This window comes from Erpetoichthys calabaricus, chromosome 3 (genome assembly GCF_900747795.2).
Source record: "Erpetoichthys calabaricus chromosome 3, fErpCal1.3, whole genome shotgun sequence".
Taxonomy (NCBI): Eukaryota; Metazoa; Chordata; class Cladistia; order Polypteriformes; family Polypteridae; genus Erpetoichthys; species Erpetoichthys calabaricus.
In genome coordinates this window covers 202,113,527-202,140,931 of record NC_041396.2, presented here as the reverse complement: position 1 = coordinate 202,140,931, position 27,405 = coordinate 202,113,527, and the positions used below count along the sequence as shown (strand labels likewise).

General features: G+C 36.5%; 1 protein-coding gene across 1 annotated transcript in view; it reads left to right on the top strand.

Moving 5' to 3' along the window:
• Positions 1-27,405, top strand: part of LOC114649411 (uncharacterized) — a 239,282-nt gene that overhangs the window by 45,614 nt on the left and 166,263 nt on the right. The window contains exons 13-20 of the mRNA XM_051924730.1: positions 34-169; positions 1,438-1,575; positions 1,928-2,048; positions 6,059-6,151; positions 16,097-16,308; positions 16,832-16,916; positions 18,356-18,567; positions 26,465-26,582. Coding sequence (XP_051780690.1) covers positions 34-169; positions 1,438-1,575; positions 1,928-2,048; positions 6,059-6,151; positions 16,097-16,308; positions 16,832-16,916; positions 18,356-18,567; positions 26,465-26,582 — 1,115 coding nt within the window. The remainder of the gene's footprint in view (positions 1-33; positions 170-1,437; positions 1,576-1,927; positions 2,049-6,058; positions 6,152-16,096; positions 16,309-16,831; positions 16,917-18,355; positions 18,568-26,464; positions 26,583-27,405) is intronic.

Here is a 27,405-nt window from a genome sequence, read left to right as displayed (position 1 = left end):
ATTTGTTGTATTCTCCTTTCTTAATTGTTTTAGAAAACCTATATAACTGGGATGATCCAGAAGAGGAAGGCCAGTGCCTACCATCTGTTATCAATGAATACTTGGCCAATTTGATACAAGCCATGTCATCTGGTATTACAGCTGATGTGTTGTTGAATGTTGAGAAGAGGTGATTACAATGCATTTAATTAGTTTGCATCTTTGATTTGTATTAGCAGAATTGGGCCAGAATGGTCCAGTAGGACATATGTCAATTAAAGTAATATTCTTTTCCAATAACTCTGTAATTAAAGAAAATCATGCCTTCTCTCACAATCCATTCATTTTGATATAAAAGTGTTTAGTAGGATTAAAAATTTTAAATGAAACATCCTTCCAATTTCTGGAACCACATTCTCCACTACAGGCTTGTAGACAGTTTTGAATAGAACATCAGTTCATCATAGTGCACAGTCATTCACACACAGTTAATCTACCAGGGAAATGGAAAACGTTTGCTTATGGACAGAACTGCTAAAAGTAATAATAATGTCCTTTACCAGGCCAGTCTTTGAGGCTGCTACTGCAAAACTCTAAATCTCTTTCTTAAAATGCAACATCCTTTTTATGATATACAGTGTATTAATTTTCTATGTATACTTGTGTTATACTATACATTTAATTTGCCAAGTTTGCCCAGGCATATCTGCAGGCTGCATTTCTGTGGTGTGATATAGCCAGTGCGCTCAACTTGCTAATGAGCCATTCTATAAATTGAATTCACTGTAATTTATCTTTGCATAGAAATCTTGACTGATTCATTAGGTTGCCAATACAACCTCCTCCACTAAATTACCTGTGCTCCAAATGTAAGAATATTTATAGTATATGTAAACAGTTATAAAATAGATCTGCAGTTGTAAAACACCTGGAGATGGTGTTTATAAATAGGAAAAAGGTATATAAAATTATAACACTTCTCAATCACCATGTGGAAGCAGTTAAGCATTCAAATATGCTACAGTCTAATCATAAATTTGGAAAATATGTTTTTAAAGTCATATGTTAGATGTAAAACAAATCTTTAATTACAGTCATGTCATGTTAAACCCAGTTAATGAGCCTCTCATCATTTTTATCTTTCGTTATAGATTATATCATTATAGATTTTTTCATCCTTTATATAACTTCTTTACATTTGCTTCTTGCTCATTTACCAAAGGAGGAAAAACCTTAGCCTCTTATCCATGCTATGTTCAGCCAAGAGTATTCCAGATAATTTTCAAGTGTTCCTCATTTACAGAAAGTAGTTTTAGCATCATCCAAAATGGTTTAATTATAAAATATTGAATTTACTAAATGACAGGGTTTCCATAGAATTTAAGGTATTCTTAAAGTTTATGCAATTCTTTTCTATCTTGGGTATAATTTTTACTTTTTCTTTTGTGTTTTATACAGGGAAGCAGATAGGTTCGAAGATGCATATTCAGAATTTCTTGTAATGAATCAGGCATTGGAAAGATATATTACTGTTTACATGCAGGCAGTATTCCTGAGAAAGATGCGCACTGTAGAAGCAATTGCCTTTTTGAAAAGGTACCTCATTATTATACCACTTAGACCTTGACCTGAGTCTTTGTTTTCATGCAAGTAATACTTAATCTAAAATAACCTTTTAGTAGAAGTTAATACTGCATCTGTTTAGTTTCAGCTCAATATTTTTATATACAGTCAATAGTTTTATTTTAAAACAAGATGAACCAGTCCTGTCTCTTAAATATCAATAAATGTTAAAGATTTATTTACTAGTAGGTTCCTGTTTCTATATATTTTTTTAAATACAGTATGTGACAACTTTCAGCCTATGGGGGTTCCAAAGGAAATATAAAGATGCTGTTCAGGAATAATTATTCTTTCTTAAAGTGTGACTCTCTACTTTTTGATGTAGGTTTACTGCTGTTAGTCAACGACAAAGTATTCAGCCAATGATTACTGAATGCTATGTGGAAGCTTTGAATTGGTTTTATGATGAAATTAAAGAAGTTCAAGAGACCTATGAAAGACACAAGGTCAGTTTGGTAATGGATTAATCATGTACTCAGAAATGCCTCAATCAACCATTGTTTTAATAACCATATATTGTTGTACTACATTTCACTGTTTAAAATTTATAACATATATATATTCTTTAAAATATTTTCAAAAGTATGATCTCACAAAAGCAATGTAAATTGGGATGCCCTTTAAAAGATTGGACACTTATTGCTAGCATGTGTTATGTTTGAGCCAGAGGTTTATGAATGTACTAGGAAGGTTTATGGGTATATTATTTAAGGAGGGTTAAGGATAGAGATGGAACTTAAGTACAGCCTGGGTAAAAAGGTTAAACAGATTGTTTTATTAATAAAAATATTTAACTTTAAAATTGTTAGTTTATCTGAAAATTGCAAAAGTAAAATTAATGAATTAGAGATATACAACAATGTACACTTATATATGAATATCCATCCATTTTCCAACCCGCTGAATCCGAACACAGGGTCACGGGGGTCTGCTGGAGCCAATCCTAGCCAACACAGGGCACAAGGCAGGGAACCAATCCCGGGCAGGGTGCCAACCCACCGCAGTATATATGAATATGATGTTACAAAATTTACATCATACTATATACATTCTAGAGATGAGGATGAGTATAATATAAATAAATCCACATTATTTTAAGATGAGAAAAAGCGTAAAGGAGAGAGAGGTCAATTTACATAAGAACAATTTAAATAAATACCATTTTTATTTGGGGGGTGGTCACATCTACGTGAAAGTGATTAGAAAGATTAGAAAGCACAAAGGAGAGAGCCATGATGTTGAGGGTGTTATAAGCCAGTCAGTACAATTAGTATTTTAATTACTAAAATATTCTATGGGAAAGCTTTACAAAGAGTCAAGCATGGGAACTAGAGTTTATACATGTAGTTGCTAATTGTTTTTGAGCACAATATGTTAAAGTGTCAAAAACAAATGAAACCTGTCCAGTTTTAAAATATTTAATCTGTATCACAATACTTTAGCAAATGTGAACTAAAATTAAAACTCTTTACATTTTGAGCAAATGTCTAAAAAAGACAAACTGTGACAAACTTTTAAGTATTGGTTGGTTGAGAAGAGATGAGAAAATATATTACATAAAATGCAGAACAAGTTCACGCCAAAGTATAAAACCATTAGGGAAATTTTAGACAAGTTTTCAGTGGATGAATAAAGAGGTAAGAAAACATTTTTAAAATAAGAAACAGCTGTATATCACACGCAAGACAACTATAGTGTTAAACCAATATGGTTAAAAATACATTAGAAATACCTGAAGATGAGAGAAAGAGAGCAAGTTACATCTTATTTATCCTTTTTACCCAAACATCTGTAAGGGCCAATATAATAATAGGCTCCTTAGCCCTAACATCTGGCAATAATATGAAATCAAGGTTAAAGCTATTGTGTGAAACAACATACTACCTTTACTTAAGATTACAAAATGTCCTCAAAAGTTCAGAAGCAATATCTCTCTGAACAAACAGTGAACTTTGTGAGATGGAATGTCAAGGTTCTAAGTCACGATTTCTTCACCTAACAGGTCTGAATGTTAAGATAGTATTGCTACAGGAGACTCACTAAATAAGTAAGGACCTGTTTCAGTTGCAAAGAGATTGTATTGGCCAAATCTTTCACTCCAGCTATACAAAGAAAACTAGAGGTGTGGGAATTTTAATACATAAAGCAATCCCATTTGTAGTATTAGAAGTAGGATGATATGTCATCATAATGGGTAATTTATTTAAATCAAAAGTAATTTTGATAAATATCTATATGCCTAATGTGGATGATAGAGATTTCATCCAAAATATATTTGCATCTATTCCTATTATGATCACTTCTACAATTATAAAGGCTGGAGACTTTAATTCTATTTTAAATCCAGACCTGGATTGGTCTTCAACTACAGTGGTGATAACGTCTAATACTGGTTTTATATACAGTATATGAACACTTCTGAAACTATTGTTTCAGAATTTACTGCACAGTGAGGAAATTCTCAAAAACTGGAAGCTACTAGTTGTTGCCCTGTTGTTTAAAAAATTCAGTCAGGCTGTTTCCAGTCTAGTTACTGTAGACATATATATTCAGATAAAATATTTATTAAAGCTTGAATAACACAATAACACATATCAAGAACAAGACTACTAGTGCAAACTCAAGATGAGTTTACACTAAGAAGATAATGCATGGTATATTTCTATTAGAATGTAACAAACATATTTGATTTAGAGAGGCACAAAATTTTATTTATTCTCATTTTTCTCACCTTTAATCATTCTCCCCTTTGATAAAGTACCATTGATTCAAACTAAAAGAAGCAGAAATTGAAATTCATTAAGTATATTGGTACAAAATGTGGTCATACACAGAAAGCAAAGAGTAGGGGTGTGTGAGTAGATCATCTTCAAGATTACATGGTATCCCTCTAAATCAGTGCTGGGGCTGTTTTTTTTTTTCATTTTTGTTTTTCTAATTGAATTTGTATGTTCAGCCCTGGCTCCAGACCAAAATATGAAGTGAAGGAAGAGAAGGCATTTGAAACGCATGCTGTGATAAAGTCTTAATATCCCACATATAACAGTATAGCCATCAGCTGGAGCTTTAAATAATAGGAGTTTAAAGCAAGCAACAGCTAGCAACAGAAACAGAAGTGCAACAATCACAATACTTTTCATCATGCCTCTTGAGGAAAGGTAATTTTTTACTGACCATTCACTCTAACCCTTATATATCTTTTTTATGTATGACATGATACACTTATCATCTGATCGTAATACCTATTGGTATACTGGCTTTGCGGAAACAGTGTGTTCTCTCAATAATGGACAAGAAAATAATATTTATAAAAAAATTAAAATAATACACTAAAAAAATAAAACACAAAAATTGTTATTAATAACAATAAAATGTATGATACAAAATTGAACCCTCCCACACACTTCTATAAATGGCTTTAAAAGACATTGTGACTGACAACATAAACAGATTTCATAAAATTAAAAAAATTAGCAAAATGAGATAATCAGTAAATATGCAGTAGTGTCCCTAGGATTGGACTTGAAATGCATCTATCTCTGTGTCTTTACAACAGAATATAATTTGCCTGAGAAAATCATAAATATTGTGAGGAGAGGGCAAAAGAGTATAGGTTACAACATACATAATAATCCAGCAAAACAATAATATAATAATCATCGTCATCCTCCTCAAACTCGAATAGTTTGGGTGACGTAGACATGATCAAGTAAATTTAAACTGTCAATATGGCAACACGACTCTAACGATTAGATATAGTTCAAAGTATAAGCATCTCTCAAATGGTCTTCTATTAAAATGTACATTAAAACTCTGCTAATCCTATCCTCTGTTGTTCACTATCATCAATGGTTTAATATTATACTCTTGACAATCGTTATAGTTGAGATCTTCAACCAGAATACAAGGTTAGAGCTGGAAGTCTTTTCAACAGTAATTTTCTTACAAATGTTGGAATATTTTCAATTCTTGTGCAAACATGCAGCAACAATATACTGCACATGGCAGAATGACGTGGCAGGCAAAAACTGATAAACCAAGCAGTACGGGTTAAAAATAAATGATTTTTTTATATGCCTTTCAAATATAGATACATAAATGTATCAAATCATATATTAACATTCAACAAACATCAGACTGAATAATTAAAATTATGAAACTGTTGTAAATGATAATCCTTCAGAGATCTTCAAATATCAATTATATTTGGTAAAAGTAAGAGAATAGGGATTGACAAATTAAATTTAACTGAATGGTCTGTTCTGATCTAAACTGGTCTTACTTTCTGGTATACTGTATAGTAAGAAATTCAACACAGTTAAATAACAAAATCTGAAACTGTTACATATGCAAAACTTCATCCCAACTGGGACTATCATCATCTTCCTTTTTTAATAATTTGCTCTAGATTTGTCTTGTAAATATTTAGGCCATAATCATATTATTTTAATTGCAGGATGACCCCATATTAGCCAGGAATATCCCCCCTGCTGCTGGTGCAATTTATTGGTCCAGACAGCTATTATCCAGAATTGAAGAACCAATGAAGGTACATCTTATTATTATTCATTAACATATACCATTAGTTACTGAATGAATAGTCTTTTGGAGTATGACATAATAATTTCCTTTAAACTGTACCATTGTTTCATTAGGATTATTTGTTTTAATATTGTTTTTTATTTGTAACTAGCAAAATGCCTGCGCTTCGCAGCAGAGAAGTAGTGTGTTAAAGAGGTTATGTAAACATATATATATACATATATACATATATACACATATCTACATATACATATATATACATCCATATATATATATATATATATATATATATATATATATATATACACACACACATATCAACATATATATACACACACACATATACACACATACATACACACACACATACACATATATACATATACACATACATACATAGTGCGTTGTAACACGGGCTGTGATTGTTACATGGGAGGGAGACGACAAATCACAGCTTCCCACTTTCTAATCGGGCCTGTGATTGGTGCTTTGACGGATGCCCAGATCCCACAGTATCTCCCCATAGGAGAGGCGTTAGGCAAGTGTAATTGAATAGCGGTGCTGCAAGTTTAGCTTTACACCTGTTTTTAAGGCTTATTGACTGAAAGGGGCTTTCATAAAAAAAGTTAGGGCTTTGCTACAGGATACACCCTCCACAAGTTAAGGAAGTAAAAATAAAGGTATATATTTCTGTTTTATTTAAACCTTTTAAGTTTGTATGCGGGCGGTATGGTGGCGCAGTGAAAGGTGCCAGTTAGGAGACCCGGGTTCGCTTCCCTGCGTGGAGTTTGAATGTTCTCCCCGTGTCTGTCTGGGTTTCCTCCGGGTACTCCGGTTTCCTCCCACAGTCCAAAGACATGCAGGTTAGGTGCATTGGCAATTCTAAATTGTCCGTGGTGTGTGTGTGTGTGTGGGTGTGTGCGCCCTGCGGTGGGCTGGCACCTTGCCCGGGGTTTGTTTCCTGCCTTGTGCCCTGTGTTGGCAGGGATTGGCTCCTGTATTTAGGATATAGCGGGTTGGATAATGGATGGATGGACATTTGTATGCATAGCCCCATTTGCCCGTTTTCGTTTTTTTTCTTTCTTTAGTAATATTTCATCAAACCCGGAGCTTGTCAGTTCAAATCCTGGTACTGACACCACTGTGTGACCCTGAGGAAGTCACTTCACCTGCCTGTGCTGCAAAAAACAAAAGTAATGTAACAAATTGTACCTCAGATGTTGCAAGTTGCTGGAATAAAGGCATAAAGATATGCAATCGTTTAAATGAAGGCGCGAGTCGAAAAACACCATCCCATACTATTAGTTAACGATTAACACATTTCTATATGTATTGTAAGCATACAACTGATAATATGTTGCGCTTATTTATCTGGTGTACCGACATTTTTGCGCGTTTAACGGCTGAAATCTAACGTGGTTTGTGCCCTTCAGAATGAAAACAGTTTGCATTTACCTTTTTAATAAAAGGCGAGCTTTTAAGCCTGAGAAATCACCCCGTAAATGCACACGCTTAATTGCACATGTGTTAATATGTATGCTTACACAGTATTAAAAGGCACTCAACAATTAACGTCATTTACCTTCGTTCCCGCGTTTGATAAAAGGCGAGCTTTTAAGCCTGAGAAATCACCCCGTAAATGCACACGTTTAATTGCACATGTGTTAATATGTATGCTTACACAGCATTAAAAGACACTCAACAATTAACGTCATTTACCTTTGTTCCCGCGTTTGAGTCGTGCTGTAAATCTCTTCCTTGTTTTCAGTTCACGTGATTACATAGGAGGCGTGATGACGTGATACGTGACTCCACCTCCTCCATTAGAGTATATGGACAAAAAAGAGGTTCCAGTTATGACCATTACGCGTAGAATTTCGAAATGAAACCTGCCTAACTTTTGTAAGTAAGCTGTAAGGAATGAGCCTGCCAAATTTCAGCCTTCCACCTAGTTGGAGAATTAGTGATGAGTGAGTGAGTCAGTCAGTCAGTCAGTCAGTGAGGGCTTTGCCTTTTATTAGTATAGATTTGTTTTATTGTATTTATTTGTTTATCTTTATTCCTTCTCTTTCACCTCAAATAAACTTTTAGTCAATCAAAGTTAATTAAACACACCCTTACAGACTCTGCTCCATTTGCTTGAAATAATTACAGTTTTTGTTGTTTTCAACTGTGTAATGAAATAAGGACAAAATGACAGGCGCTAAATAATAAATAACCATAATATAGAAAGAACCCAGTGCTCACTGTCCCACCCTGTGCCACCCTGTGCCAGCCTGTGCCAAATGGTAAATAGTCTGAGAAAATCTAATTACCAGAGAAGAAATGAGGAGAATTAAAGAATCATGATGTGGTATAGCAGGTCCAGAGCTCCCATCAAAGGCAAGTTTTAAAATAAATAATCATTGCACTGCTTGGTGAGGGGGGTGTGGTGGTTGTGTGGCTGAAGCGGTTCTCAGGGCAATTCGCGATGTGGGCGTTTCTCACCTAAGTGCACAGGTGAGAAACTGTCCGCATCCGTGATTGTTCCCGGGGCTGCTGATTTGCCACAGCTGCCATGCCCTCTTGATAAAATAGAAGCGCGAGTCGGCTAGAGAAAAAGAAAGAAAAAGAGAGACAACAGGTAAAAGAAAGCCGGAGGTTGCAGGAAGCTGCAGCAGCAGCAGGAGAAAGTCAGTGTGGGAGAGCGAGTGACTGAGCGACTGCATGCTCGCTGCGCAGCTGATCAGGGAGCTTGGGTGTTAGGCCGACACCCGTGGAGTAGTACTAGTGGTCGCTCCCGCATAGTTTATTCTGAAGGGCGGGAGTGACCGGAAGGCGGGTGACTGGCCGCGTAAGGCCAAGAAGGCTGCGGGAGTCGGAACTTGGGATGTGGTTTTCCCCAGCGTGAGAGCCATGGTCGTTGGGGAATCCCAAGTCACTATTTGGTGATGCCTACCGGAGCCAGGGATCGGAGAGGCGAATGACCAACAGCAGAGCGAAGAGAAGGCCAGCTGCAGGAAGGGCGACTCCCCTGTTGAGAAGCCCAGACGGAGGAAGCAGGGGAGCCACCAGGTAAAAAGGCATCGGGCTTGTTGTTGTTGTTTTTTTTAAAAAAGAATGCTTCCTGCATTATTTTAACCTCATTGTTCTTAAGACTTTTTTCTATTGTTTTTAACCTCCACGTTTCACTGCTGTTTTTTATAGATTATTTATTTAATGACTCATTTTGAATCACTGCACTTTATTTATTTAATTTGAACACTGTATTCTGTTTTAATAAAAGCACTTGGCACATTTATACACCATCCCCTTGCTCCATTGGTATTGCCTCACTGCCTAACTCATCGATAGCATTACCGACGGTGTTGGGTTTAAGGGCTCCCGGACAGAAGATGGGAGCGTGCTGCAAACAGCATCACACATGAATATGCCATAACAGCAAAAAAAAAAAAAAAATAGTTGATAGAAAAACAGAGTCAAGGTGCTAAAGCAAACTAGGATTAACACATTTGAGCAGCAGTAGTCCAAGATTCAAGTGCAGTGCTGGAAGCAATATTAATCTCAAGATGTATTAAATTGTAGAAGGAGGACTGACATGTCTACAGTAATGCATTCAAGAGGGAGACAAGAATTCATTTTGGCTGCTAGGGTACCAAGACAGAATAATTTACATTCAGGAGGTTTAAGCAGAAGCATATAGAGGTTTAAAAGAAAAAGAGATTTGAGGCAACAGAATAATATTTAAAAAAGAAAAGAAGATAGTAGGTGACTGTGGAAAGCCAGCCCCCGGACACAGGCAGACAGACACCAGAAGGTCCAAAACACACACGTTTATTTCCTTCACAATGCCACAATGCCTTATCCCAACGACTCTTCTTTCTCTTTCTTTTTCTCTTCCTTGGACATCCACTCCCCTCCTCACAAGCTCCGTCTCCTTCCATGCAACTCTGGCTCGTCTACTGGAGGGAGGCGTCCCCTTTTATAATGACCCGGAAGGGCTCCAGGTGCTCCATCTGACGACACTTCCTGGTGTGGCGGAAGTGTCAGGAGAGCACCCAGAAGCACTCCGGGTGCCCCTGGGATTTCTTCCGGCAGCACTTCCTGGTGTGGTGGAAGTGCTGCCATCCAGGGTTCCATAACCGTCCAGACGCCCCCTGGCGTTGGCCCCCAAACAGACCCGGGCGGCTGCCCTCTCGTGGCCCAGGGGAGGTATCGTCCCTCTCGTGGACCGTCCAGGCTTCCTGGCTGGGTATGATCCCCAGCCGTCTGGCACATGACATATAGGGGGCCATAAAGGTTGAAACAGGAGGGCAGACCCAGAACATGTGAGGAAAAGTGCTAGGTAAAACAAGGGGACCTAACTGACAAAAGGAATCAGCAGTGAGGCCCATCAGAGGGTGAATTAGAAGGCTTTTGAAAACCTGGAACCCTTTGCTGTAAGAAGAATCAGTTTTTTACTTATATTATTCATATTTCCCATTTTGGTGACTCTATTATATTTGACCACGTGCAGTTTGCAGTCTCGAGCAATACTGGTAGTTGTAATTATATAACTGTCTAAACAGCTGAATTATTAAAAATAAAAACTTTTTGGTTGAACAGTGGAGGATAGAAACTGACAACTCTATTTCATATAAAAGATCATATTTGAAAAAATGTATCTCATTTTACATTGTCAGATATGTTGTGTTTAATAAGTACTGCTAACTGCATTGTGTCAGACTTTGACTTTATCTACTTCAGTATAATCAATGGTGGAACTCCAGGAGGTTTAGTTCCTCCTGAAAAGCTGCCGAAAAGAGTTTGTTTTCTTTTTCTTCATTGTCAGCTGTCTCAGTTTTAATGTTAATCTATTTTCTGTTTTTACAATTTTTTTATGTTAATCAAATTTGTATAGCATACACATTTATATATATGCCTTCAAAACCCCTTCTGTTTATTTTCTTTCACAGTTTTGACAACTTATCATGTCAATACTCTCACAGGTACACAACCATGATTGAATTTGGCTTAAATGTGGGTGTGAACAATTAGTGCTCACTAAGTCTGACATTTTCAAATCAATCCAATGGTTCACAAAGGCAGAGGTCAAAGTGGAAGAAGAGATTTAAACAGTAAAAAAGCAATGGTGGTCTTCTCAACATCATCCAGCCAAGAGAAAATGGATGGAGACGATGGAAAAACTGTCTATAGCTGAAAAGTCTCCCAAAAGCACCCCTGTAAAACATAAATGTATGCTAAAAATAAATGTAACCTGTTGCAAGGGAAAAAAACATTCTACAAAGCAAGGTTGTACTTTGGCATTCAAAGAGATTATTAGACTAGGGGTAAACATGAATGATGCACTGCTGTGGGCTTACTGTCATTTCTGTCACTCCAAATTACAATGACGCATTCGGAGTAAACGTTAGGCTGAAAGAACTGACAGCTACGTCCATGAAAAGATTAACTCTAGAATGTCTATTTGAGCTAAATGGTGTGGTGTCACACCCAATTATAAAGTGAAAAAAGTCCTGCTGTTGATAGCAAAAGTGTCACATGAGAGGTAGATTTCTGTAGTCAATACACCCGAAACAATAAATGTGTTTAAGGAGTGTGATATCAGCACATCTAAATTAATTGTAAAATTACTGCCTAATAGTAAATGCCAAAAATGCCATATCAGAGAATATATTGATCTTAATACTGAAGTAACCAATTTTTGTTTAAGGAAACAATTTTAAAACATTACTGTTAACATTAACAAATTCAGTATATTTGTTAGCCATCAAGATCGTGCTTTGCTTGTGTTTTTGGTTGTACCACGATCATTTACAGTGTATGGATTGATGGCAATTGAAAATCAGCTTTTTATAAAGAACTCCAGGTGTTGTATCCTTTTTAGAGGTGGATTTTGCTGCTATCTACTGCTAAGATTTCTGTAAGCTGTTCCCAGATTTGTATTCTCATTACAAGGTTCATGTCTGGCCCTGTAAGAGTAGTGTGCTGGAAGAAGAAGGTGTCTTGAGGAATTTGCAGGTGCTCACTGCTGCTGGATGCTTTTGTTTCATCCTAAGAAGTAATGCCAAAAGCTAATCAAGGTCTTAAGAATAAATTGCAAAAGGCTGTCAGACATATCTTTGTGTAAATTGTGCATATCACAAGTTTTTTACAAAAATTAGTGCTCCTGACCTTTTTCATGGGAAATTATATTAAGCTATGAACAAAGTTTATAACAGCATCTGGCCACAAATAACCTATAAACAATTTAACAACAATGAGCAAAACACAAACACAATTTAAAGTGAAAACAGAGTTGAGCAAATAAAAGCAAGCACAAATCAAAATGCTTCCTTAGAAATTGTACCAAATTAGTAACAGAATCACTAATTAGTAACAGTAACCACTTACTCTTTGTCATGTCATTGTTTTAGTTTATTTTCTTGTCTGACTTCAGTAATGTTTGATTACCATTCTTGACAAGGAGATTTGCAAATACTATTATATATCCAGTTTTAGTTATTCCATTGTATGTAGCAGCAAAATATCATAATGTGTTTCAGTTTTATTAGCATTACAGATTCATTAGCTTGTGTATGCAGATTCATAAGCATACACATGAGCACCATAAAATGTTAATGCAATTTTAGTAAGCAGATGTAAGTTGTAAATGTTCAAATGATGTCCTGTACACACAGAATCTGTAATAACAAAGTTGTTATAATATTTGGTTGTAAAAATGGCTGAACATCATTATTGTTAAAAACGTAACAGAAATAGTGCAGAATAGTTGTTTACAACATACCTTACATCTGCTACATATTTGTTTTTAATTTCTTATAATACGCAGTAGTATTGATGACACCTTCTGTAAGCACTTTGTCATGATTTATTTATTTATTTAAATTGTTTTCTAGGTTATTACTTATAATTATGTGTTTCTAGTGTGAAATAGTACAGCCCGGACACAGGCAGACACTTTTTCAGCCATCACCACATGTTTATTTACACTATATTATTTACAGTCTCTAAGTGCACCGCCACCAAACCCCCACAGTCTCCCAAAGTCCAGGCTTTACTTAGCCACCTCTCTTCGTCCCAGCTTCTTCCCCAGCCATCTCTCTCTCTCTCTCTCTCTCTTTTCACACACTTCAGGCCTCTCCTTGCCGCCTCCTCTCCGACCTCGTCCACCTCCTCACCTGACTCCAGCCTTGATTGAAGGGAGTCGGCCCCTTAAATAGGCTGGCGGCTGATGACCACACCTGGCCACCTGCCACAATACTCCCCCGCACGCTAAGACCCCACGGGGCCAGCGGCCCATCCTGCGAGGACAGATTTTCCTCGGCGGCAGGTCTATACATCCCAGCCTAGGGCCCGGACCTATAGAATAAAAAGAAAAACAAGGAGCGGAGATGTTGCCCTGATGTAGCACCTTGGCGCGCTTCCTCCGTACTTGGGCCAACGCTCTCCGCTCTGTCCGGCACCCCGATTCTCTCCTTCTCGGCCTCCCGATCTGAGATTTCCGTGGTCCCTGCCACGGGACCACCAACTGGAGCACATGTACATTTCGCCTCCCAGGCTGCGGGTTTTCCCTCTGCCTCGGCAGAGAGTGGCCTTTTGTGGGACATGTGCACCCAGCAACACATCCTCCCATATCGGAGGAGTCAGTTTTCTTTCTCCGACTCCTCCTCTTACTTTGGGATGCCGCGACGGTTTGGGTCTGCCTATAAGAAAAGGAAAGACCCTGCCCCGCCGGCGTCCATAGCTTTACGGGAGCGGTCCTACTCACCGTCCCTGCTGTACTCCTCCTGTCAGAAGTTCCAGCGCCGCGCCGTTTCTCTCTCGCCAGCGGCGCTTGTTCTGGCGCGGCGGCCGTCCCCTCTGATCCCTGCGTCTCCGCCCGGAGGGCACATCGCTCAGGTGGCGGCAATCCGACAAGCAGAAGGCATCTCTCTAACTGCTGCAGAATCGCTGCCAGGGAGAAAAAGTCAGTCGACGGTGTGCTTACCTGATCAGCAGCGCCACTCTCCGACTGCTTTCTATGGGCCCTTTCCTCCGGCCCATTCGGGTTTCTGGCTGACACGGGATGGACATTCCCTGGTCCCACCTCCACCCAATCGCTGGCGGGCACACAGGACACGCTATCCAACCCCATGCCTGTTGCAAGGAGGGACTTCCGGTCGGCGGCCATCCCATCCTCCTTCCACACACGGGAACGAGATCCCGGGCAACTCCGCGGCTGCTGCGGCAGTCCTAGCTGCAGCCTTTCCTTTTCGGCAGCTCCCCTGGCTGCTGCCGTGTCCTTGATCCGCCCCTGAAACACACAGTCCAACAGGGACCGCTAACGGTCTGAGTCGCAAACTGTATCTGCGGGGTTGGGTGCACGCCACCCCTGCGGCATGTGGGTGAGCTCCCCTGTTGTGCCGGGCCTTTCACAGACATTTCTTTAAATGCAGTTCCCCACCTTGACCCAGGTGGAGCATCCTGCCGACTACACCACTGTGAAATAGTACAGCCCGGACACAGACAGGCAGACACATTTTCAGCCATCACCACACGTTTATTTACACTATATCATTTACAGTCTCTAAGTGCACCGCCACCAAACCCCCACAGTCTCCCAAAGTCCAGGCTTTACTTAGCCACCTCTCTTCGTCCCGGCTTCTTCCCCAGCCGTCTCTCTCTCTCTCTCTCTCTCTCTCTCTCTCTCTCTCTCTCTCTCTCTCTCTCTCTCTCTCTCTCTCTCCCTCACACACTTCAGGCCTCTCCTCTCCGACCTCGTCCACCACCTCACCTGACTCCAGCCTTGATTAAAGGGAGGCGGCCCCTTAAATAGGCAGGCGGCTGATGACCACACCCAGCCACCTGCCACACTAGCTATAGACAAGTTAAATCAACAGATGACAGATTTACTTAAAACCTACATCTCTTATTTAAAGCTACATGTTCCTGACTGACACACTAACCAAGTTACAAGAAACTCTTGGGCGTTTCCAGACAACCTAAGGAAAAATGTTTTTCGCTAATGGATAAATCTTGAGGCCCATAAAATTCCAACCTCATTGAAAATTTGATTTAATAGCAAAAAAAAAAATCTGTTTTTTTATATTTAAAACTCAGAAAGGGACATTTTAATTCTGGTCCAAGGTGAATGTAGAACAGCATAGATGTGAGCATGTCTGACTGTAAGTCAGTAGTATCATGGTTTAAGTTCTATCTGTTTCCTTGTTTTTGTTTCTTGGTCTTATCTGTGTATTGTATACAAAATTATGTGCAGAATAATAATTATCAACACTACCTAAGTGATTTTAAAAAGTATTGTTTATTACTATAAAATTATATCTTATCATAGAAAAGATATGTCCCACAAATTTGATATTCATACTGTTCAATTTCTATTATTTTTTTATATATTAAGAAATATGTTCAATTTATATTACTTTATATTCTAGAAAAAATAATAACATCTTTTGATTTCCTTTAAAGTATCCTTTACCATGTTTAATATTCTGTAAGTTAAATTGATTACTTTATCAATGTCCTTTTAGAACTTAGAACTGTCACTGCCTGTATCTATCCTGCACAATTTTCTGTCAGTTCACATGTCTGACTAGCACCTACAAAATTATTTAGCTAGGAATTTAAAATTATAACTTCACTTCCTTAAGAAAACCATTAGTATGTTATACTGTATATTCTCCATTCTTATATGAACTTTCATGATAGCTGTTATTTTTTCCTAGAGAAAACCGAAATGGCTGTCATACTGACAGTAATACCATTAACTGGAATATGTGAAACCATCAAGATAACAAACCTAACAGTTTTCTGTCTAATGTTGGTTAATAATGGGAATACTTTTATTTCTGAATCATTGTTAATGTTCCCTTTTTTCATTAAAATTCATTTTTGTACATTGTAATGATTTACTTTAACCTCACAACATCAGAGCCTTTCATAGCAGAATCCTATATTTTTTTCTTCTTTCTAGGTTTTCAAAGAAATGAAAGTTACGATTTCATCCTACAGCTACTCTCAAACAGTAAAATTGTACAACAGAATTGCAGCAGCACTGGTTACATATGAAACTCTGTGGTATCAGGAGTGGAAGTCTCGTGCTGAAGGATGTCTTCGAGGACTTAATGCTACATTATTAATACGAGATCCCAATACACAAGAACATTTAGTTAACAGCGATCAAAGGTAAGTGACTATAAACAACTAAATGACATTTCAACATTGTGTTTTTTATTGCCTCCATGTTACACAAATTTTCCTTGATAAATTTTAATTCATGAAGTACTCATCATCATCATCACAGTGCCAAAGACATCACATACATCTTCATACATCACATATAATTAGAAAGCAGGCTAATTATAAAAAGAGCACAGATAGATATACTGTTCAGACTTGACAAGATAATGATTTTCTAACCTTAAAGGGGGTTCAAATATAATATAAATCCATGATGTGTAGTTTCCTGCTAGCTATCCACCATATACAAGTCTAGTTTTCCAAATTCTATTCAATATATACAGCACAACAGTAACAGTAGTTGCATCTTTTGGCTTAGTTAACTCCTATGCATGTATGGATTTTCATACCATATTAAAGCTATGAACAGTCAAAAATATTTTTTTTATTATTAATTTTATTATTTTGTAGCAATACAAAATACTAGTCTGATTAACAGATTTGATTTAATATCTTTTTTCACACACAGAATTCTTCAGCTTTTTGAAGAAAGCAAATGGATGTCTAAATTGAAACTACAGGTTCCTCAGTCAGTTTTGTTATCTTTAAAACAGGTAACTGTTTAATCTTTTTATATAATAAATTAACCTACGTAATTTATGTCAGTATGTAAAAATATCTTTGTAATGAATCCATTCTAAAATTATATAGGGCTGCTGTTTCACAGGTGAAGAATTTAGTTTTCAAATCACAGCACAGTTAGGTGTTCTTCTTTTTGTGTACAGTACCCTATAAAAAGCATTCACCTCCCTCTTGGAAGTTTTCACATTTTATTGTTATTCGGCATTGAATCACAGTAGATTTAATTTGCATTTTTGACACTGATCAGCAGAAAAACACTCTTTAATGTCAAACTGAAAACAGATCTCAGCAATGTGACCTGAATTAATTACAAATATAAACACAAAAGAATTGATTATTAATTACACCACTGCTCTGTGATGGACTTGCATTATATTGGTGATTGCTTCATGTCTTGTAATCAATGCACAGTTTCAGGTCCTGACCCAAATGATCCTCCATTGGAATAAAAGGCTAGGGCTTAACTAAAAAAGTTACTGTATAACTATATAAAGTATAAAAGAATAACTAATAAACAATGTAAGATGTACAGTAGGGTAATCATACAGTATATAAAATTAAATTTATACAATTTAGTAAAATATTGCATTGCATTTCTAGAAATTCTCAAAGATAAATACATTGCATGTTGGATTAGGCAGGGTTTATCCATGTCATTGGATACTTGTATGCCCCTCTTTTTTTCATATCACAGGAAAAATTACAGTCACTTTACAGAAACTCCATTATAGAGCTCAAACATTCCTTGTGATGCTAAAGCTTATTAGAAGATCTGAAGAAAAATGAATGCTTTCATTCTGACAAAGCAAGCTAAGACATAGCCTCTATAAAATAATCTGTTTAAAGTGACCTAATAGTGCTAAAGGTTTCTAGAAGTGCAAAAGTCATGATAATCATTCTGCTAAAGAGAATGCTCTTTACTTTTATCATTTTATTCAAGCTTTCTGTTTACTTAAAATATAGCACAGTCTTGTTTTAAATCCCGCTAGACGAATTTCCATTTGGCTACATTAGCACACTGCAGAACAGGCATGCCTGAAATTTACATTGAGGCTTCATTTAGTGCTATTGCATTCACTTTGCTATAAGTAAGGACCCTTTTTCATCATGTGCTACAGTTGTTCTCTTTGCTATGATATTAGAGAATTTAGTCAATCATTTACTTAAAAAGGTAATACGTTTTATTGCTGAATTCTTTTATTTTTTTCTTTTAAGGTGAAATTGTAGGCAATACATATACAGTTAATATGTATATAATACATATAGAGTCTAAGGATATACTGTACATGAGCAAAATTGAACGGATTTTGAATTGTGATACATCTGAATCTTGATATTAGCACAAAACAACTACTTAGTTCAGTCCCAATTTACACTTAAATGTTTTACTAAATAAACATTCTTATTACAGGAGAAAAAATACAAAATGTATAAAAGACACCTTGAAGATCTCCTGAAAGAATTTCAACAAATTAAGAGGGCTATTCCAGAATGCTTGGCATCAGAATTCACAGTTTATTTGGAGGCTGTAAACCAAAGTTTTCAGCCAGGTCTTTCAGTGTTGTCCTGGAGTAGCGTTGACATTGAAGCTTTCTTACATCAGGCTTATTCTGATATCTCCAGGTACTATACATTGCTTACATGTTCTTTTGGTAGTAATTCTTTAAACATTTACACTTACTAAAGTGAAAGAGAGTGTAAACTTCCTGGTTTCCTGATTATCCTTTAATTTATTCATTTTCTCATTGAATATACATACAAGAAGCTGTCTTTATTTTGGTTTTTCTTTTTTTTAAGTGTTAAACTGTATTTTTTCCTAAACAAAAGTGGATGCACTTTTCTAATTAAAGCATAAAATCCATGTGTTTGTACCTGCTGTATATGAAAATAGGCAGAGATGGTTCAATTAAAACATTTGGTTTAATGTAATGAATTATTATTATTATTATTAATGTTAAGTATGTTTAATTTAATGTCTGTTATTGTTACATAATAATGATGTATGTGTGACATTTTTCCCTCATATTGTGAAAAAAGAAATAATACTCTGTGAAAATAGACCATTTTTAATTTAAAATTGTTTTTTTTCTATATGCTGTAAAATGCTTATAGAGTAAATTAACAATTATTTAATGAAAATGAGGTGAACAACATATAGATAGATAGATAGATAGATAGATAGATAGATAGATAGATAGATAGATAGATAGATAGATAGATAGATAGATAGATAGATAGATAGATAGATAGATAGATAGATAGTGTAACACATTGAGGCGTGGCCCATCTCTTGAACCCTCAGGTACCACTCTAAACACCAGATAAAAGTATAAAAGTAACTATGTATTTTGTTGTCACGTGCACAAAGCACTCTCCACACCACACTCATAAACAATAAACTCTCTCAACAAACCAATACTCTCTCCTCCTCGCCCAGACACTTGCCACCCTACCTCCCAGCTCAGCTCAGTCTCTGGGCTTTCCCACAGTCCTTTTATATCCCTTGACCCGGAAGTGGTTCCTGGCCAAACCCACAAGTCCTTATTCCCTCCAGGTCAGGGTAAACAGTCCTTTCTTCAGCCCGGGAGCACGTCGTTCCTTCCTGTCACGTGATGATGATGCACTCCCAGGTTATAGGGCACATAAGAGCCCGCTAGCCCCCCTACAGTGACTCCCGGTGGCCCCCAAGGTATCCAGCAGGGCTGTGTATAAAAACTACATAGTCCATGAGGCCCTGCTGGAACTCGGGGCACGATCATGCTGTCGGGAGAGCTCCTCCTGGCGGCCTGGGGGTGAGGGCCGGAGTAAAATGCCGGCAATCCACCACGATAGATAGATAGATAGATAGATAGATAGATAGATAGATAGATAGATAGATAGATAGATAGATAGATAGATAGATAGATAGATACTTTATTAATCCCAAGGGGAAATTCACATACTCCAGCAGCAGCATACTGATACAAAAAACAATATTAAATTAAAGAGTAATAAAAATGCAGGTAAAAACAGACAATAACTTTGAATAATTTTAACGTTTATCCCCCCGGGTGGAATTGAAGAGTCACATAGTTTGGGGGAGAAACGATCTTCTCAGTCTGTCAGTGGAGCAGGACAGCAGTCTGTCGCTGAAGCTGCTCTTCTGTCTGGAGATGACACTGTTTAGTGGGTGCAGTGGATTCTCCATGATTGACAGGAGCCTACTCAGTGCCCGTCGCTCTGCCACAGATGTCAAGCTGTCCAGCTCCATGCCAACAATAGAGCCTGCCTTCCTACCAGTTTGTCCATGCGTGAGATGTCCTTCTTCTTAATGCTGCCTCCCCAGCACACCACCGCATAGAAGAGGGCGCTCGCTACAACAGTCTGATAAAACATCTGCAGCATCTTATTGCAGAAGCTGAAGGACGCCAGCCTTCTAAGGAAGTATAACCAGCTCTGTCCTTTCTTACACAGAGCATCAGTATTGGCAGTCCAGTCTAATTTATCATCCAGCTGCACTCCCAGGTATTTATAGGTCTGCACCCTCTGCACACAGTCACCTCTGATGATCACGGGGTCCATGAGAGGTCTGGGCCTCTTAAAATCCACCACCAGCTCCTTGGTTTTGCTGGTGTTCAGGTATAGGTGGTTTGAGTCACACCATTTAACAAAGTCCTTGATTAGGTCCCTATACTCCTCCTCCTGCCCACTCCTGATGCAGCCCACGATAGTAGTGTCGTCAGCGAGTTGTATTGGAAATAATTCATAAACATAAACATAATAATAAAAAATATATTTATTTTACTTCATATACATTACTAACTATGTTACAAAATTTCACCTGTTACATCTTTAAGGAGTTTTAATTTAATTTTTCCACTTTTGCAACATATTCCAGGTGGTATGTTGGTTCATTTCAATGCACAACAATATGGACATTTAACATTCATGTCATTAAAAGCCAATAGCAGCTTAACATAATTTCTTTATTAGATTCATAATCAATGTGTGAATTATAATTAAATCCATCATTGCAGTTTTTGAGCCAAGATAAATATGTTTTTTGATTTGCTTGTCAAACAGTAGTTTCTCTCATATCAATATGTTTTAAGGCATACAGTATTTAGTAACAGCAGCCCTGTTTCTGGCTGTTTATGTATCTATTTAACAACTGCATCTCATTTTATTTTGTGAATTTTTGTGTATATGTAGCAACTGCAATTCTGTTTATTTCAGGATTTTTTGTGTATGTCTGGCAATCACAAGTTTTTTCACTTTAGGATTTTTTGTGCATATTTAGCAAATGCAAGTCTGCTCACTTTGGGATGTTTTCATGTATATTTAGCAACTACAAGTTTGTTACTCTATAGATTTTTTGTGCATATTTAGTTGCATATTTTTTTTAATAATTTTGTTAGATGTTGTCTATATATCTAGTATGGTGCTAATGTTTTCCTGTTTTATTAGTGTAGTTTTGACATATTTGGGTCACACTACATAAGCAGGAGAGTGTAGTTGATTACGATATTTGGTGTCACCATTTTTGAGTGTGAGCAAGATCAGTAGTGCTAATAAGTTTGTAAACATCAAAATGACTTTTGCCTAAACTCCTGTGAAGCACATTCTTTTAAGTGGCTAACCATTTACCACATATTTAGCAAATAGTACTCTATTTCTGTAAACTTCAAATACACTTGTAAAGATTCCTGATAAAGCCAACATTTCACGAGTGGTAGAATAAAATTGAGTGATTTTACAAATTATTCATATACATTACATTATTGTAATTGTCACCATTTGTGTCATATAAGAATCTTTGTATCTTGGCCACTGTCTTGTTATAAATTGGACAATCTGATACTGATTTCCAAACTTAATGCATGTGTAGTGCATTCACGGTCTGTGTACTTTTTGGTATTTGAAATTTCATTTTAGAAGCAAAAGCGAAAAAACGAAAATGAAAGGAATTTTCAGATTTTGATTTTTGATTAAAGAATAAAATGAGGGAAAATAAGGTATTTTTTAATTCTATGGTAACACGCAGTCATAAACTTAAAATTACACATACTTTTCTGGATTTATTTGTGATTCAAATAATGAAAGTGTAAATAGCTCAAAAACAACAAAACAGACGCATTTATAGCTTTTGTCACCTCTATCTCCAAATGTGTGTCAGAGAGTTGCCCGAGATTTGCTCACCACAAATCTTTCTAAAATTTCTCGCAGAAAACCCTCTTGCTTCTCCGTGTTCATATGACAGACGCTCAGATATAATTTTTGATGATAGGCCATGTTTTGCCACCTCTAAAATAACGTCTGAGTACTGTTCCAACTTCATGATGATGGTCCAATCTACACACCAGTGACCAGTGTTTGCTGCAAGTGGCGCATTACCTGACCAGGTTGGTGACCTACAAAAACATCCGGTTCAGACAAAATAAATAAAGGGTGTTTTTGCATTCTCGTTTCTTGCATTTTTATTTTCTGATGTGTGACAGAACAAAAGGAAAAAAGTAATTGTTTTGTGTTTTTCATTTTTCCCTTTTAAGTTGAAAATCAAATGTGTCTCTTTTTCTTTTTTAAATGATATTTTCTGAAACGAAATTTCAAATACCAAAAAGCACACAGACCATTCACACATTGATACATTATAAAATGAACAATTTCCATTTTCGTTTACACTTATTATGTGGTGTGGACTTTGACTGTTATCAATCAAAAGGGATTCCATTTTAATTGATCTAAACCAATAAACAACTTGAAAAAGATGTTGTGTATGGAAATAAAAGATTTTTAGCAGAACTTTCCTCCTTCCTTCAACTTCACTGCTCTGTTTGTACCACACATGTCAATGCTGATTTTTTCCTGTTTAAAACACGTCCTCCTCTTCACTTGTCATTATACCCAATTGCTCAGTGATGCTCTTTGTCTACACTGCTCATCTCCAGGGAGCCTTTATTTGCATACATAGGCATGCCTCAAACAGCTAGCAAAAGCTAGTTTTTCCCTTTGGGATTTTGTCAGAGCATGTTAGCATAGTGTACTCAGCACAGTTCTATTATTGACAAATATGGACAAATAAAAAAACACTGGTCAGCTAATTTTCTTTTCGTATAATGTCATCAAAATTTAAATTAAATTCATCAAAGTGTTTCTGAGATTTTGGGTTATTTTGTTTTCTATTGTATTTACCCCTAAGTACTGATATATTGAGGTGTCCTTTCTTGGCGGAAACCTATTTATCAAGATGTACCATCCTGTCAAGTTTCTAAGCGAAGCGTTTTTACTAAACGGGAAATAGTGACTTGTTGATGAGTGGGTGTTTGAGTCAACATCACCTTATACACAGTATATATATATATATATATATATATATATATATATATATATATATGCAGTGGGTTATTGGTTAGTACTGCTGCCTCATAATTATTGAGACCTTGGTCCCCAGCCTAGTCAGTCTATGCATGGAGTAAGTATATTGTCCCATATTCTCCCAAAGTTTGCATGACATTACTTCTGAGTCTCTAAATTCCTCCTACAATCTAAATATGTTAACTATTAACTCTAAATAATTTTTGGTGTGAATTGATATGGAGTGATATACTGGTACAGTGGTTTGCCTGCTGTCTCAAAATTACAGTTTCCTCCCATATCTTAAAGATGGCATGTTGTTCAGATTGACAGCTGTCAATTGCTGTATGAGTTAGTGTGTGTATGTTTGTTTCAGTGTACAATGTACTGTTCAAGGCTGATTATTGCCTTGCACTTTCTTCTGCTTGCTGGGGTTGGTTCTGACTCCCTGAAACACTATAATGAAGTAGACAGTTTTGATAAAGGGATGGATGGAGTATTGGATTATATCTGTGTGAATGTGCCCTGTGTTGAACTGCCATCCTGTCTTGTGGACGTTGCTCTTGATAAAGACTGTAGCTTTTTGCAGTTTGGTATTTGAAAGTGTGGGTTCAGAAAATGGATGGTTGGATTATGCCAGTATTTTCCTTGACACTTGTTGTTAACAGTGCACCACTTCACTACTTTCAAGTATCATTGTTGATTATCACTCCATCACATACTGTAAATGGAGAGGCAGTGTATAAAGCCTGAAAATTAGAAATAATATTGTACATTACCCTTACATTGCAAATTTTAATTTCCCTGAGAACACTCTTATATTCTTTTTCTTGTGCCTTGATTTTAAGATTTTGTGGATGCATGTCTGCATGTACTGTATACCAAACCTCTAGCTAGTTCTTGAACCACAGTTTTGCCTATCAAAATAAATCTGTTCTGTTATTATTTTTTATACACAGGCTCCCAATTTATACTTTTCCATGTCTTCTCCTTCTACATTTTAGGTTAATTGTTTATGTTAATTCCACGTTTTATGAGTAATTGTATCTTTTGGGTAAGAGTGCCTTACAACTGGCTGGATCCCAGTCCAAGGCTGGTTCACAAACCGTGTACCCAGTACTGTAGGGGTGCTCTGTGACTACTAATTAGTGGTTTACAAAGTCATGTATTAGTGCCTCAGTATTCTGTCAAGAATGCATCTTTTTGAGGGATATTAACACATTAATATTTACTTTCTGTAAATAAAAGTATTGATTTGTTTTAAAACCGTAATTTAAATTTTGACTTTCAATACAGAGCAAAGAAGTGCACAGTAGGGCTTTCAAATTATCCAAGAAATAGGATTCAAATGCGCATATTAAAAGTAATTATATATGTGATTATATTAGAATGAAGTATATTATTCATATTTTTGTATCATATGTGCTTTTATATATTTCTTGGTCTTATTATTAATATTTTTACTTTTTTGCTCGAGGTACATCCCTAAAGCATGCACTGTTTATGATTTGTGTACAGTTGTGTAAAGTTGCAGATAAAAGATGCAGCTTTTAAACGACTGTGACACATTTAAACACAAGCCATCTCACAAAAACATGATTCTGTGGGCCTAAAGTTACAGAATCAAAGAGAAAGCGAAGCGGCATACAGTTTAGACTTCCTTTTTCTACCTGTAGCACACACAAGAGACCCAGACAAACTCGCTGTTGATTGCCCAAGCACATTAACTGAAGGCATTAATCAATTTTCTTTCTTTTTCTAGCAGTCTTAATTAAAAAAAAATGGCGTGGTGGACAGGAGATAGGTGGTGACCTAATCTGACACTTTTTCATATGGAATGATAGTTAAGTTTTAAGGGCAGAAGCAGAATAATGCAGGGGACTAAACTAAACTTGGTTTCCTTTTTTTACATTTTTCAGTTAATATCAAAAATGTAATACAAATTACCTTAATATGTGTCTTAAGGTCACCTAAGATACAGACTACTTGTGAAATTGCGTGTTGGCTGAGATAGCTAAACTGATCATTTCTGAAGTTGAGAAGCTGATTTAAATTTGTAAACTTAAAGCCATTATTATAATCAGTAGAAAATCAGAAATACAGCAGTGTTTTTCCATTTTATTTAAAAAAAAATAAACCCAGGTTTGCTTGCTGCAGTTGGCGCTTTATAGTTTTAGCATAAAGAAGGAGAAATTCAAGTATCTCAGGTTTAAGAGTGAACCAGAATGGAATTCTTGAATGTTTAACTCTTTTGTAAGTCGCTTTGGATAAAAGTGTCTACTAAGCAAATAAATATAAATATGAAATGTAATATGAATGGCTCTTTGAGAGTCATGATGTTATTTTCAAAAGAAGGGATAAGGGTAGGAATATCTTTACTAAAATACACTATGAAGATGTGTGCTTAAGAAGCAAAAGACTATGTTTCACTAATAACAGTACAGTTAAGTATGGTGTCCACCTTCTTTGAGCACTCTTGGAAAGTACATAAAATGCAATGTATGTACAGTGAGGGATATTTGAAATTGGGATTTTTAAGGTGTGGTGATAAAAACAGTAATTTACATTTAATTATTTGGCTGATATCTTAATCTAAGATGACTTACAAGATCTGAAATACTGTTTCATCTTCCAGTTGGAGCACAGATGGATGAAGTGACTTGCTTATAGTTACACAGTGTCAGGGTTTAAAGTCCAAAGCCTTAGTGGTTACACTTAAGTCCTGTGCCTTTTTTGTTTATTTTTCAATGAAGAAAAAAACATCAAGATGCAAAAGTTATAAAATGCTTGCTGAAAAAATGAGAATTAAATTGACTTATAGTCAACCTAACATTAAATACATTTGTAAATCTCACCAGTCATGTGTAAATTACTAAATGACTGTAGGCTAATGATTAAATGACTTTAGAAAATCTTTAAATAAAAATTTATTAGTAAATGTAAGCAAGGCTTTTTACCTACTCACCTTCCAGAATCTAGCTATATGTATAAAGTAAATGCAACATGCCTACTATTTAGTGTGTGAAGAAGAATTTTGAAAGTTATTGGGGTGTCATCGTGCAGAAAAATTGAAAAGCACTGGTCTAGAAGTTGAATTTTAGCATAAGAAATCATTTCAAAACTGAATTGTGTGATTTTTGAGTATCTCTCTTAAACTATTTATTTTTCAATGTTTTGTCTTTTTAAGGCTTAAACACCTTGCTGATAGAGTAATAAGAATAAAAGAAGATGTAATTGACGGAATTTTAGCTGTGATATACAAATCAGTGCTATTCAATGGTGATGAACTACTTTCTGGATTGATAGTAAGTGTGCAGATGTGACAAAATCATTAATAAACATAAACCTATAAAGAATGACAAACAACTATAAATGTTCACTTACAACTTCATTCTGTACTACCTTAACACACTTTCTACAAATACTCACACTCACTTCCTGCAGATTACCCTTCACACTACATCATCCTTTATCCACAAGCTTCTGACAACTTTTCCCAGCACCTATACTACTGAAACTAAAGGTAAGATGCACAGCAAACCAACAGATAACCTGTCGGTTTGTTAACTTGATACCATTTGCCACTGTGTTTCAGTTTGTATCTCAGTATTGTTTGGCCGCTGGTTAAGAAAAAGATTCAGTGAAGAGTTCTGAATCTTAAAAAGAAAGTCAATTAAAATTAAGGTAAATAAAGTATGCCCTATTAGCAGTCACAATTGAGTACTAATGAAGAAAATGGCTGGATCAAAAACAAGCTGGCACCGCAGCCCTCCTGATTTGATTTTGAGACATCTGCCTTATACTTGGAAGAAACTTTAGCTTTTGCTTTCAAATCAGGGTGGGGTTGTTGAAAAACATGCTGGTTAAGAATTATTTTGCCTTAGCTGATCACAAACACTTAATTTAAGCTTCACGATTATGCCAAAGCTAACAGCGAGGGAAACTGTGCATTAACAGTGTTAGCAAGGGGAAAGCTTAACACAAAACAACTGTTGAGTCACTTTAATGCAGTGGTTCTCAAACATTTTCTGTCGTGTCCCCCTTTGAAAGCACTTGACCTTTCTTGTAGCGCAGGGCTAATCTTCCTTGGTGCCAGAGCTTGTCTGTGTAAAAAGCAGTTTGTGCACT